Source organism: Agelaius tricolor, unplaced genomic scaffold (genome assembly GCF_023055355.1).
Source record: "Agelaius tricolor isolate 1412-34295 unplaced genomic scaffold, bAgeTri1.0.p SCAF_8, whole genome shotgun sequence".
NCBI lineage: Eukaryota > Metazoa > Chordata > Aves > Passeriformes > Icteridae > Agelaius > Agelaius tricolor.
In genome coordinates, this window is record NW_027269268.1 from 37368464 (window position 1) to 37383751 (window position 15288).

At 42.2% G+C, this 15288-nt stretch overlaps 1 protein-coding gene across 1 annotated transcript in view; it reads left to right on the top strand.

Annotated features, from left to right (window-relative positions):
* The first annotated feature begins 943 nt into the window (after nucleotides 1–943).
* SCFD2 (sec1 family domain containing 2) overlaps nucleotides 944–15288 on the top strand; it is a 187249-nt gene continuing 172904 nt past the window's right edge. Inside the window, exons 1-2 of the mRNA XM_071432385.1 lie at nucleotides 944–1747; nucleotides 6406–6574. Coding sequence (XP_071288486.1) covers nucleotides 1012–1747; nucleotides 6406–6574 — 905 coding nt within the window. The 5' untranslated portion in view covers nucleotides 944–1011. The remainder of the gene's footprint in view (nucleotides 1748–6405; nucleotides 6575–15288) is intronic.

Sequence of the window (15288 nt, forward strand, 5' to 3'; positions counted from 1 at the left end):
AGATTTTGTCTGTGGCACTCAACCATAAAGCAAAAACTCAGAGATACATAATCTCTGAGGTAATTCAGTCTGAGAGTAGGATAATTCTACTTGTTTATAAACTCAGGGGCCCAGTTTTAATTATCCCCCATCCTTTCTTAGTGTTCATTTTTCAAATCAAAATAGTCAAGGGCATTAACTTACATATTTTTTCTAGCATCATGAAGCTATATGCCCTAACGTAAAAATAACAGATTGGTGCTAGAACAGCACAAAGAAAGGGAAGAATGCATCAGAGTAGCAATGTCAGTGGAGAACACTGAAAGGGAAGGATCTGATTTAATTACTGGAAATCTAATGAATTCGGTGTTACTCATGTTTTTCAGTGTTTTGAAACCATTTGTATCTGTAAGAGACCTAAGAACGGCAGTTAAGCTGGAGGGTGAATTAATTAAGTATTTTATCTCTTTATTAATGCTGAGAATCCTGCTATGTCAGAAAAGGTGTTTTCCTGGCTGTGTACCAGGGAGGCTGCCCAAGTGAATACTGTGTGGAACGCAGATTTGCCAGCGGGCCATCCATTCTCTGTGGGTGCTTGTTATGGCGCTTTTTCTCAATAGCTTTGAAACTGATTTCGAGATCAAGGGCTTTTAAAGGGGAAAGTGAAATTAAAATAATTTGTCATACGTCTCTAACTGTACAGAGAAAAGTCGCATTTACTGAGCAAGAGTACTCCGTGTTGCAGCTCCTTCACCAAAGCACTTGTTAACACTAACACAAGAAATACACAGTAGTAGGGCAGGGGGCAGTGATGAAGGTCTCGCCTCTCGGGTGCTGAGCATGCAGAGTGCCGGGGAAGCGGCCGTTCCCGCGGCGTCACCCGGCGGTGCCGGGGCACGGGCGGGGCTCCCAGACGGCCGGGGACAGCCACCGCCCCGCCCCGCGCACGCGCAGCCAACCCGCGCCCGCCACGCCATCGCGCGGCGCCGGCGGCGCGCCCGGCACGTGCGGCGTGTTGTGGCTGTCACCGCCATGGCGGTGCCGGAGGTGCTGCGGCAGCTGAGCCGCCGAGCCTGGGAGCCCGCGCTGGCCCGGGCGCACCGCGCCGCCGTCCTCATGGACGCGCCCTCCGCCGAGGCGCTGCACTGGGCCGGCGGGGCGGGCGAGCTGCTGGCGGCCGGGGCGCTGGCTGTCAGCGCGCTGTCCGCCGAGGCGGCGGTGCCGGCGGGGGCGGCCTGCGCCGTGTTCGTGGTGAGCGGGACGCTGCGGGGCGGCGCGGCGGCCGCGGTGCGCGGCGTGCTGGAGCGGGGCGCCGTGCGGCACTGCGTGCTCGTGTGCGGCGACGAGGCGGACGGCGGCGGGGCGGCAGAGCTGGAGGAGACCTTGCGGCGGTGGATGGGCGAGGGCGGCCGCGCCGAGGTGGTGCTGCGGGGCCCGCCGCTCCTGGCGCCCGTCTCGGCGGAGCTCTGCCTGCTGCCCGCCCTGGCAGCGCTCCTCCCGCCGCTGCCCGGCCCCGGCGGCCCCGGCCCCGCTGAGGTCGGGCTGGGTGCGCTGCCCGCCGAGCTGCGGGCGGCGGTGCGGGCCCTGGTGGGTGAGCTCGACTCTCTCTTCACCGCCCTTGGCCTGCGGGAGGAGAGCTTCGCTGTGGGGGCCCTTAGCAGGGTGGTCGCCGCTGAGCTGGCAAGCTACGCCTCAGCCAGAAACAGGAGGAGGACAGCCACCAACAAGGCATCTGTCATCTTCGTGGACAGGACGTTGGACCTCGCTGGTAAGAAATCCTCAGCTGGTATGGGCTGTCATTCTATAGGGCCCATACCCACCCCACCGGGAGGGTGTCAGATAGTGGGAACCCCGGTGACCTGGTGTTACCAAAAATCCATATTCCATTTTGTACAGTGTCCTCCCATGGCTATATAGCTCCAGTTCTGGGTCCTGGGTGGGATTGCTCTTGAGATCTGATCTGCTAGAATACACTTGTTCACTGGTTACCAGGCAGTGATGGTAAAACTCTGGGCTTCTTCTGAAGCTTGGAGAAACATGGCTGGGTTCAAAGCAGTAGTTCCTGTAAGTGCCACATTATCCTGCTCCAGTAGGAAAACTTGGTGTTCCAGTATTCTACTGGTGATACCCAATGTCCTCCTTTCTGTTCCAAAACAGCTATTACCATGTGGGATATGTATATGATAATCTTTTGTCCCAGTGTCAGTTTCATGCTTCCTGGACTAAAAGCTACTGCTCTCTAGCATCCAGATCATCCATTACTCGCACTATCCAGTTGTTTGGAAAAGTATCTTACAGGCTGCTTCCATGACCCCAGATGCTGTGCCAATACCCCTAGTGCCAGGTGCATCCTTTCATGCAGAAGTTGCTCAAATGGTTTTGGTTTGGTTAAGTGGTGCTCCCTGGGGGTCAGTGACCCCAAAGTCATACTTAACTGCCCAATGAACTGGTGCTGCTTTCCAAATTAGGAGAAAAGTTGACATAACTGAGCTGGTTGCTCTCCTGTTCCTGGTTCATGTTTAACATGATGTTACAGAGTAAGCAGCGTGAGTTCCCTTCCACCGGTTAGTGGTTTGAAGAGTAATTGTATTAAGCCACCAGGTGTGCAAACAGTTCTTCATCTGCTGGCACTGGGAGCATGTTTAATAATCCCAGTGGCCATGATGGTTGCTTGCACACCCTTGTATCCCAGTGGATCATAGAAATGAAGAGTAAGGGAGAAGGCTCTGCTGGAAATCCAAAATCTTGTTTCTAGCACTTCCATTTTGCTGCAAGCTAGAAACCTTAACTGTGCCTGTGTGCCACCTTGAGGTGTGAAGGAAATGATCTGCATGTTTCAGACTAAGCCTTATGGATTGCTGTGAAGGATCCAGTGAATCTGTTTGTCACTCTTATCTTTATGTCTGTCTAGGCAGATACACCTCTCTGTGTAACCCTTAGCCATATCTGTGTGCCTGAAAGTGTTTCTGTAGGTACGTGTATTGATATAGGAATGACTGCATTTGCTATCCCAGTCATACATACCTCCTGCTGGCATGCACAGGGTGGGGGCCTGCTTCTGTTTGTAGTCAATAATTCAGGTCATAATTTTTTGCCACCACATGTCATGTAGCAAGTACTTGGCACAGTGTTGCACCCTGCAACTTGTCTGTTTCTGAATTTTCCTCCATATTTTTTTTCCTCCCATAGTTTCACCATTGTGTGTCCTTGAACTGCTGTAGGAACCATAGCTATCAACAAGGTGCTAAAGAGCAACTATGAATCCAGGCAGTTAATGCTGTGCTGAGGTTGGGAAGATTGATCAGAAGACTGCAGGAAAGTGGACTTGGATAAGGAACTTTAAAATGAAATTATGAGAAGAGTGTTGGTTTGGGGTGGGAACAGGGAAAGGATTTATTTATGCACTCAGATAGTGAGAAGAAATAAAAACAAGAAATAGAACCAGATGTGGGATGACAGGGAGCTGCCTGCCAAGGAGACTCTTGGGGAGGTATGATGAGAGATATTTAGTACCAGCTTAAACCTGGGAAGGGAATTGTGGAATCTTGTATTTCAGTAGGAGAAGGTTTTTTGGAGATAACATCGGGGTGCAGTGAGCAGCTCTGGAAGGAAATATCAAAGCTCACAGAATAAGGATGAGAAGTTACAGGATTTGTTTTTTTAAGATTCTATTCTCAGTATCCATAAATGAAATTAAGATCCCTGCATACAGCTGTTCTTTTGTTACCAACGAATGCCTGCAGCATTCATTGGTAATTTCATTGAATTATTGCTGTGGTTTGGATGTGATACTCATGCTATCAAATACAGTGCAAACTGAAGGAAGAAAAATCTGGTACATTTCAGAGGTAAAGTTGTATATGAACCTGAATTTAGTGCCACACAATAAGATTTGTTTCATTGGTTTGCTAAAAACTGTACAGTAAAGAATACACACCTTGACCTTGCAAATTGTGTCAGCTACCATTTGTGTCAAATGTCACCTATTTCAGTTTGTAAGTTATAATGTAAAGAAAAAGTGAAATTAGAACAGCATGATACCTAAGAGTTCTTGTATCCTGAAAGCTAGATGTTAGCCTGGCATGAAAGCTCCTATTTTGCAGTGGTCAGATAACTTGTTGTCTCATGAATGCTCAGTCTGTCTGTACTTTGGCAGCATTCAAAACCATCAGCTGTGCCCTGAACACTGTTGCTCATGAGAAGCTGCTAAGCAGTCTGTTGACTGTCCTCAGAAGTGGTGAGTAGAGAGGATCAAAACTAGTCCCATACACCCTTCTGAAGTCAATGCAGTCTGAAAGTGACTCCCTGTGATTCCTTGTCCTAGTCTTGTGAAGTTTAACAATCTTTTCAGGCTTGGTTAATTTATGCAGTTGATTGGGGTGACAGTGACTTTTAAAACCTCCATGAGATGTTTTGTGGTTGTTTTGATGAGGCATGGCAAAGGCCAGTAGCACTGGTGGACCAGTGGAAACCTCCAAGTATCAGTCATGGGAATGAGACAGAGGCTCTCATGGAAGCAGCTCGAGTACTCTGAGTCTTCCCCCTGTGCCAAGAAGAAAGGAGGGATGTCAATAATTTCAATAATTAATGTGGGTTTATTTGCATTTGAGGTGTTTCTGGTTTAACCAAATGTCTTGTCTAACTAAATGTTGCTCACATGCAGCATGTGTGGAGAGGCAGATGTTGCTTCCAGTACGTGGGGTGGAGGTTCAGAAGATTATTGTTGTTTTTCCTGTGCAACTTTGCAACTGTTGCAGTGTGCCTTACATGTGACTGATCTAGTAAGAGCAATGTAGGGATTTTGGAGAACAAGACAGCTTAGGGAGTCACAAAGATAGCCCAGCTCATTCCATCTGTATTTCACTGGTCTAACTCTGGCTGGGAATGTTAGAAAGGGAAGTTGCTGTTATTCTGTAATTGTTGCAGTTTTTGGTGAAACAAATGGGTAATAAACCAGCTGAGTGGTAAGATGTCCATGCTGCAGTACCACCCTGTGTTGGACACTTGTGTCTTCTTTGCTTTCTGTGGATAAAGGTGTTGCCAGCACAGAGTTTGGCTTCACTTTATTTTCCTTTTTCATCCTTGTTTCTCTTTTCAACATTTTGCAATACAGAAAAGTGGATAGACCATGGAAAACCATGGCTTACAGCCTGGATACCTGGCTGCTGTAGAATTGCTGGAGACAGTCTTCTGCTTCTGCTATCCAAGAGCACTTAATAATCTGACCTTAGCAATGTACTTGATGTAAAAGCCTTGTTTGGATTTATGGAGCATGTGAAGCTAATTCAGCTGTTGAAACAGATATTCTCTGTCTATGGAAATGATGAAAACATAACAGCAGATAGCTGCCACACAGATGGACTTAGATGGAGTGGGACCATAGCCTGAGAGAACTTTTTCCTGCCTCTCAGTGGTGCTTCAAAAGTTCCCATTTTTCTGTTATTAAAGCTAGGACAAGCAAAACTAAGCTCAGCACTGCTGTCCAGCCCTGTGTTGATGGCTGAACTGTAGCTTAAGTGGCAGACAACAAATAACTTCAACTTGTTCCTGACCTAAAGGCAAAAAGGTTTCTGATCCCTCTCTCTTGACTTTTTTTATCTGTAGTGTGTGTCATGTTTTTCTGCTTTGACTTGGCTCACAGCCCTAATAGTTTTTAAGTTGGTTGTAGAGCCTGTATTGGAAGTTCATGAATGGAAAGAAAAGCATGTGTGTTTGAAATCAGGAAAATTGAAGAAAACATGCCAGCTGGAGTTCAGAGTTTCTCTTGGAATACAGTCAAATTGACATTTTATACTTTGTAACATGGGTTGGTTTAGTTATTTCATGTTTGTTTCACCTGAGCTGCCCTCAGTTCGTATAAAAGTGATATGTTCTTGATTGTGGCATGCCATTGGTAATTGTTTATTTTAATATTAGGCTGGCCTGTCTGGGTAGTTATTTATGCAACTTGTATATAGGCCTTTTAAGCACTGCCCTAGTTTATGCATGTGAGTGTATATATAAATACTTGCTTGCTTTTTTTAATAACCATTGCAAATATTATTTAACAAGTTCCTTAGGCAAAGAAAAATGTTTTTCATGTCTAAGTGTAAAATCAGTGAATATCTAACAGCTGTAAAAGTAAGTCTAATTTAGCAGTAATAGTAGTAATGGTAATAGGGCTTTTTAAATGAATCTTTCTGAAATGTTGTAGGTGCTTTTAACTTTACACATTTTAGAAATTAGTTTTACTTTTGTAGAAAAATATTTTTGAAAAGCTAAATGTGGTTTTGATATTAGGAGTACCAGTGTCCTTCTCCCCAAAACATGTAGCTATTTTCTTCTCAATTCCTTGTTTTTCTTTTCAATTCCTTGTGTTTGTTTGTTTTTCTAGCTATGTGCCTGATAGTTGTTGGGGTTTTTTTGTTTTTTTTTCATTTTCTTCAGGAGCAGTTGGTCATCATGGTGACAATCTTGCAGAGAAGATTCTTTCTGTGCTTCCTAAACTTCCTGGCCACAAGACTGATGTAATGGTTAACATGGTGGAACTTACAGCACTGCAGACTACAGATGAAACTTGCAGTATTATAGCACCTGGCTGCTTAGCACAACCAAAGTAAACATTCTTTTCTTCTTTCTTTTTTTTTTTTTTTTTTTTTTTTTGTATTTTTTATATTTTTAGTGTTGAATATGTTTGTTATCTCTATGTGAAAAAACGAGCAAAGAACAAGTCTTTAAAAAAATGAAACAAAACAAAACAGTCAAGCTTACAGCAAAACCCCATCTGGTCGTAATTCTGCTGGAATGTAATAGTCTGTATGTGTACATTAAGTGAGTAGGCCAGATAAGACTTCCAAAAGTGGAAGAATCTCAAGACCTTTTAGATTTGGGTTGTTTAAATTGCTGTAGATTACTGTAGCAGAAATCAGTATAGATTAACACCAAGAATTCTCCTTGTGACATTTCTTTTTCTGAATAATAGGTCATCCAAACAGGTAGGTCTCAATGGTGACTTCCTTTTCCCATAAGCCTCTTTATAAAGTTAGCCGGATGCTGAATTTAATTTAAGGTTATATCCCTGTTTTCAAACACAGTACCTGTGGAGAAGGATAATAAGGCAAAATTCAGGTATACAGACAGCTACATGGGGGCCTGATTTTTACTTTAAAAAGAACAACCAAAAAGTAGTAACTTCAGACAATTGTACTTAGCTATGTATAATGTGTAGCTAAGACTTTACAAGTAAAGTGCATCAGATTTGATGTTTGACTTTCTAAGTTTAGTTGTCCAAACCAAAACTCTCCTGCAGCTTCTGTTACTATGTAAAAACAGGGAAACATACCAGGTGCTGGTTTCACTCCTCAATAAATATTTTTCTCATCAGTGCTTTAGAAATTTATACAGTGCAAAGAAGATTAAAAGTTCTTTCTCTTTTACTATAATGCTCTCCTCATATAGCAGAAAATTATTTTTCGAGATGGGCTATTTAATATAGTTTCTATTCTTCTCTTTTGATTTGTTTTGTGATTTTGCACCTGCACTGTATCCTTTTTCTTCCCTTTCCCCCCAACAAAGATTTCACAGATTTCCACTGTTAGCAGCATATGGTCTTTATTTTCTGAGAGCCTCCAGATCCTTTGTCACCTTCCATCTCTCACATGTGCTGTAACTGGGTCCAGTTTCCACATTTTGTATTGCATACCTCTTTTCTTCCATAAAAGTTGGAGAGGAAATGTTTCCTCATAGAGGTGGACTCAGTTGTAACTTGCTGCCAGGGTGACTTGCTTAAATAAAATTTCTTCTGGTTTGCTTCTTGCTGTCTGCTTTCCCACTGATTCCTGAAGTAGAAGTGAAATGTCTTTAAAGATCTGTCTACACAGTAAAATGAAGAGGCCATTGTCCATAGTAGAACTTTGTGGTATCTTTTTGTGCTAACTTTGAGTAGCTACCATTAATAAAGAAAATTCTGTCAGTGTGGATTAGGGAAAAAAAAAAGATATTTACTGCTCTGAGATTGTTGACCTATGCTACCACTCTATTCTTTCTCACATTATAGACAATGAGGAGACTAAAGGTAGTGCTGGTATGCCTTCCCATGGCTAAATTATTACTTCAATCATGTATTCATGTTTTTAGTAACAGCTGACAGAGTTTTACTATGTTCTAAGGTGGCTAGTAGTATAGATTTATATCAAGGTTTATTTGTCTATTTGCTGGCTAATGGGAAGGTGCCCTCTGTTAACAGTATTTAGTCTTAATGTATTTTGCAGTCTCATATGGACAGAGCTGCTTAAAGAACAGCAGGATTTGGCTACAAGATGCAAGTGTGGCAGTGTTGGGTGACAGCAGCTGATACCTGGTACCAAAGCAGTGGTGCCATTAACACACTGATCTATAGCAGCTTCTCCAAAATACCCATCCCGCTGCAAACTCATGGTACAGAATCTGTTACACTGGAAATTTTTAGGAACAGATCAGGCAAATATTTTAAACAGTCTCAATCTTGCCTTGTAGCACAGCAAAGGGACAAGATGACCTCTGAAAATCTCTCTTGTTATCACTGTTCACAACTGAAGAAGAGCTCTGGGCCTTAGAAGAGTCTCCAAACTCCAAGTCACACTGTGATGTTCAACCTGTTTTTCGCTTCTTCTCCAACTATATAATGATCAGGGATAGTTCCTAGTTTAAAATAGGCACTTCCAAACTAGCTTAAGACAGTTGATGAAGAGTGCTTGAAACCATAACAGTGGCTGAAGGTGGTAATTTCCATTCTGTTCAACAGGACTATTTTCAGTGTTGGCTTACAAATGCTAACATTAATCATCTTTGCTAGTGTAAAATGGTTGTTTTTCTGAAGCACTGAAGTGGATTAAAAATTTCACCAGTAGGTTTCTGTGTCAATTCCATAAGAAATTCCTCAGGATGCTCTCAATTCCTCATCGGCTTGGTTGTTGCCCTTGGTAGCTGGCTCAGAAATGTTTCTTATAATTGAAAACTTAAGCCTTCATTTGTATTTGTAAATGATGCATGGCAAGGAGGGTTCCTCTGCTTGTAAATTTTCTGTTTACTCTGGTGAGTGAAAGTGCCAGCCCTTTCCCCAGAGACAGGACCAGCGACTTCAGTTACACCCAGATGAAATGTGTGGGGGCTCTTTCACATGAAATTTTGTGATCAGATTGTGGCATTTCAGACTCACATATTCAGAATATTTTTAAAATGTTTTCATTGTTTTCTGTCAAGTAGTATTTGAGCATGCTGTAGTGAGGGGAGAGAGAGAGTCTGGTCCTTGCATACAGCTTGCTATATTTAACTTCTCTTATGGCATGCCACTCCAGCTGAAACATCTGGGCGCAGTTACAGAGTTAGCAAACTGAATTAATGAATAATTTATGGTTGGTGTGGTGAAATAAAGCAGGGTTCTTTTCTCAAATCTAAGGAAATAATGGGCTTCTTTAAAGATTTAGATGAAAATGTAAATGCCATATGCTGCTTGAGTAACTGTACTTTGAAGGTTCTCTTTTTGTAAGGGAGGGAATTTCTTAAAAAAAACCCCAAGCTTCTCTATAGTTCTTGATTTTTTTTTAGTTTTATTCGCCTCAAAAATCTCACAGAGTAATTGTTTGCCCTACTGTAGTCACTGATATGCTGCTGTTCCCATGTGGATGATAGTAGAGTTATGCTCCTTCAGAATTGTGCCAAAATATTTGATTCATTTTTATATACAGATGGATGTACACAACAAAAGGGAAACAGTTCATAGGTATTTATTTGAAAGACACCCACTCTTGATGAGAACTGCTGGTGTCTGATTCAGAAAAGTAGTAGCCACCCTGTCCTTTCAAACAGATGATGCATCACAGAGGTGAAGTTGTAGTGAAAGCTTAGTGGTAGGGGTGATTTGAAAAAATTGATTACAGTTCTCTTGCTGGTCTTTGTATTTTGATTACCCATACAGTGTTTTTGGAGAACTTCTTCCAGATTTCAGCTTCTGATTTTAAGCATGCATGTAGTGGCTTCTAGGTGTTGTCTGTTTGGATGAACGTCAAGCTCTGTGTATTTGTGAGTAATCTATCCGGTAAATTTGGTAACATTTTGGTCACAATATTTCTCAAAGCACTCATCTTGTGTTTTTAAGATCCTTTTTTAGCATGTTGAAGCCTCTTGTTGTCAGTAATTAGTTTATTTTGATGGAAGTTTATCTTTTCTGACTCTTGTGAGCTGGGAGCTGAGGTGCATGAAGCCCCTGTGGCTCCCTAAAACCCCAAATGAGGGTTCAGATGCCTGACTTCTGATCACAGGCCTGTGGTGTGTGAGAAATAAAGATTTATGTACACTGTGGGCAATGGAAGGAATATCTGTTTACTCTTTTTCAATATGCTCTTTTATTAGCCAGGAACACTTTTGATGTGCTCTCCTATTTTGCTGAATAGACTGAATATTTAATTTGCTTATGCACATTTTAAGAACTCTCTGAATGAAGGTTTCTTGCCTGTTTTTCCACTCTTGCTTCCTTTCTCCAATGTTTGAAGTTTCCAGACTTCTTAGAATTCAGTCTGGTGTTAAAATCTTTTAAAAAGTCCAGATTTTTTATTTAAAATATATATGTGTTTAATGCAATATACAAAGAACCATTGGGCTCCTACAACAAGCGTTTTTCCGTAAAGATGAAATACTTTAATGTAACACAGTTCATGTTTGGGCTGCTGTGCCTAAAGCAATTCAATAAGCAATATAGCTGAGCTGTTGGGGCACTTTTGACAGAGCAGGTGGAGCCTCTAAATCATCTGTATTTGCATTGGGGGGAGAAATAACAAGTTGAGAATGAAGTTACCATGTCGATGGGTGTGATGCAGAAAGCATTTTTATGCAGACCAGATGTTTGAATCACAGCACCCACAAACATCTTTCTTTAGATCTTGTATTAGGAGTGGAAAGGTAGGTGTGATGGGGGAGTGGGTTAAAAATCAGAACATTCCTGGAGATAGAATGATGAAATTTCAGTGTCTCATGTTAGTGGCAGCTGAAAATACATACTTCTCCCAATCATTCTTAGTTCTGAAGTTGTTATTCACATTTTGGACTGATCAGTACTTTTTAAAAATGCTACAGTTTGGATGGAGAAGAGAGCCTTGCTCCAGCTCCATCTTTGCATTTGGGTGTGATGTGGTGATTCAATGCTCCTCTGGTACTGGTGGGACTTGGATAACCCCAAACCTAAAGGAATGCCATGAGGTGAGGGGACTTGTATTCCAGTCCTGGTTCTGCTTTCAGCTTGCAGCATGATCTCAGACAGGTCACTTAATTCCTTTCTGCCTCTGATTCCTCTCATAGTTCTTGTCCAAGGAACTGTTTTCCAAACCAGGAAAACAGGGAGTTTCTTAGGATACAAGTTTGCATACTGAAGGCAGAAAAATCCTAGGGGTTCTGATCTTTGGGGGTGCAAGTAACAGTGTAGATGGGTACAAGGGGAGTTAAGGTGCCAGGACTACTGAACGCGGGATCTCCATTTGTGTTTTCTTTAGTACTGTGTCCTTCCCACTCCTACTCACAGTGCTGTGTTGCCCTGGGGAGGGGAGACAGTTTTGAGTTGCATTCACCTGGCCCCCTTTCCTGGGAACTGATGGAACAGCATTCCAGTGTTCTCTGTAGAACACACATGCAGTATTCTTTGAACAGTCACATGTATGATGTCAATTTCAAATGAAAGAATTTTTGTGTGTGCATGGCAAAGAAAAGGAAAAGTTTATTTCTTTTAATCTGGGAAATAAACTTTTTTGAATGGCTGATTTTATTCTCTTGAGGTTTTTTTGTTTGTTTTTTAATCAGGGAACAAGCATCTGAAGAATATTGGTGTTTTGGTTTTTTTAAAATAGTGTGGTTCTTGGATCTTTTTGGTATTTTCAGTCTTTTAAAAAATATTTCCTTTACATCAGCTGTAGATATTAATTAGGAATTAAACCACTACTTTTTTTGCGTGCATACATTTTTGGAAGCTTATAATGAGAAGGTAATTTGGGACAGTGTTATTCTGGAATGAGCTGGAAATTTATGGCATAAATACAAGTAATTTTCCTTTCTGGAATGTTAATATTAAAGAGGAAACATTACTATTGCAGTAAGAAAATCCAGATGTCACAACTATATTGCTTCATATCCACTGCAAGTCTTGCAGAGGAGGAAGGGTAACCCAAAACAAAGGATGACAAGGCTCTTTTAGACAGGGAGAGAGGCAGCTTTGTGCTAAAAACTGCTTTTGGATCTGTCCCGGTATGTTGGTGGTGGCTCAGCAGCAGCGGGGTGCTCCCTGCCCATCCCTGCAGGGGGGCAGGGAGGAGAGTGTTCCTCCAGCTTTTCTGCTGCTGGACACTTCCCCCTGCTGGAAGCTGCACGCTCCTGCTCTCCCGGGACCCAGCCTCCTGTCCCGGCTGCAGTGCTCTGCTCAACTCTGCTCCTAAAGATTGTTTGAAACCTAAACTCAATGCTCCCGAGAAAAATAATCCCAAACTAGCCCAAAAGAAGCCACCACCCATGGTACAGCTGTTTCCTATCTGCCTTTCTGAACAAAGTGAGCAGCACTTTGGGAAGAGAAGGAAGTTTTAACTACAGAATTTATGAAAAGCAGCCATCCCATTGCATTAAATAAGACTCTGAAACTTTCTTTCACCAATGACAGATGAAATTACAGCCTGGCCCTGTGCTTCCAGGACTCCCGTTGTGCCACTAAGTTCCATTTTTAGGGAGATGAATTGTGCTTTAGAGGGTTTTTATGTTGGTATCTTTTGCTTTTTCAGCAGTCCAACCAAGAGATGCTTCACAGAGTGGTGGATTGGGCAGTAGAAAAGCCCCAAACACAGCATTCCTTCCTCTCTCCCCATGCTCCTCCTGCACAGCATTCCTTCCTCTCTCCCCCATGGTCCTGGACTGGCAGCCTTCCTGATCACCACTTGATTGTACTCATACAGGCTTTGAGCACAGTCCTGAATCGAGGCCTATTTAGAGTTTCTTGATTGTTTGAAATTTCTCAGGGCATCTTCTTGTTGGAAGTAAGAGCCTGGGCTGGATCAGCTTCTGGGGTTTTTCAATCAAGACAAGCCTTCCAGGAGATGCTTTCAGTTTTAAACCAGCCAGAATCAAATGAATGTAATTGACTGTTGTCACAGGATGAGATGAGCAAGCTGATAAGATTTATTATATTTTACAATAAATATGTATATTTGCCCAGATGCTTTCAACATGGGACCTCATTGAAATGGAAAAAATGAAGGGGTGAGAGGGCTGTGCTGAGAGTGGAAAATTCTGGAAAGAGGTCAGGACCTCTAGCTTTCCTGTGCTGTGTAACATAGAACATTGTTAGAAGACCTTGGTGCCTCTCTGCAAAACCCCAGTTTGCTGCAGGAGTGAGTCCCCTGAGGTAGGCAGCAGAGGAATCTCATGAGGGTTTTTTGTCCAACCATCCTCCTCCCTAATAGGTGCCATATTTTTGTCAATTGTCTGTTACAACAAGGCTCAGAAGCCTTAGAAGTTGTCTTCTAGATAAGAGGAAGTTTGAAGCTTATTTTCCTTGAGATAAAGAATGAATTGAGCTGACAGGCTCTTGGCATCAGCTGGGTGGCTCTTCCTTATCTATGCCTCTCAGCCCACAAAAAGGACTTCAGGGGGCTGTGGGAAGCTGGACTGCTCAAGACCTCATTCTTGTACTTTGAGAACCTCTAACTGTCCTCTTTGTCTAGGCTACCCAGGCTTAGTAATGAGAGGGTTCAGATGGAATTCAGACTGTTTTTTCCTGGGCCCTCTGACACTATCATAGCAGTCCTCCGAGTACAAGGATCAAGAGTTTTCAGATACTGTTGCCTGTAGAATCAGTTTGGTGAAAATGGCAAAATCAGAACTTTCATGCTTAATTTTTTGAAGACATTTTTAGTTCTCAAGAAGAAAGACTCCCTGTATTTGTTATTCTCCATATTCTTTCCCTCTCCAACCATCAGTATGTCTGAGTACTTGAATCTTCACCTGGTTATCAGAGCAAGGTAGCTTAATGCCTATGAGGGAATTCAGTGAGTACAACCCCTCAGATAGTTTCTCTTCTACCTGTTCCCTTGTAACCATTGTGCCCTGTTCTGCAGGCTTATTCCTTGCAAGATATAAAGAAGGACAAATCTCTTTCTGATGACCTATCAGAAAGAATTAACTACTGTCTGCACTCAGGACAGAACAGGAAGACCTTTACATTGCTTAGAGGCAATGGCTTTTTGTCTCTCTGTAGCATTTCTTTTAAAACTGCTATCATTTTTTTTTTTTGTTTCCTTAATGTTTTTGTTTGTGAGTTTTGTTTCTTTTTTCCCCTGTGTAAGTTTGCAAAGTGCTTTTCTCTTGATGTGGCCACAGTGCATTTTCCTGCAGATGTATTCAGAGTTTAATAGTAGCATGAAGTCTGTGTCTGTTTGAGTAGACTTTGTGGTTCTCCAAAGTGAGCTCTGATCTTTCTTGTGTTATAGTACAATCTCCTGGAGACTATTGCTTTGGCTGATGCTGTGAGATTTTTCTAAGACTAGCTCTTAGTCTGTTTGGCCATCTGCCTTCAAGTTTGCCTCCTGAATTACCTCAACAGCAAGGTTTTAAAATGCAGTGATAGGCATTGGCCTTATTACATACTGCAGAATTACTCATTTGCTGTTCAACCATAGTGCCAGAACAGAGAGTGACTGAGTGGCCTGGAGGGGTGTTTTCGTTTATCATTTTTATACTATAAAGTAAGCCTGCTGTATCTTACAGCAGAGAGAAATGTGCCATAATAGGCTGATGAGAAGAACAAATGACAGCTACTCATTTGGATGACAAAATAATTTTATGAAGGAAACAGTATTATCTGTTGGCAACTGGTCTGATTGCAAGTTTTGACTATATGATTTGGGTTATTTCATGACTCCAGACTTAATATGAACCAGGAATCAAAGGTTACACAGGCTTAAATTTATGTGAAGTCAGCTATTTACCTGTCAGAACTTGAAGATGCTTTTACTTTGAAAAGTAGATGGAATTTTGCACAGAGAAATACTCTGCTTTTGTACAGATAAAAACATACAGAACTATTGATTTTAATTTAATTGAGCCAGAAATCCAACATTCTTTTCTGCTATTTAGCATGGCTAAGTAATATTTAGCATGGCTAAGTAATATTTAGCATGGCTTTTGTTATTTTGATGGCAGATCTTTGGAATCTAATTCATGATCCCTAGGTCTAGTGTTTACTTGTGTGTGTGTGTGTGTGTGTGTGTTTGTTATTTTTCCTGAAGTGTATTTAGGGGATGCTGAAATGGCTATTGCTACTTT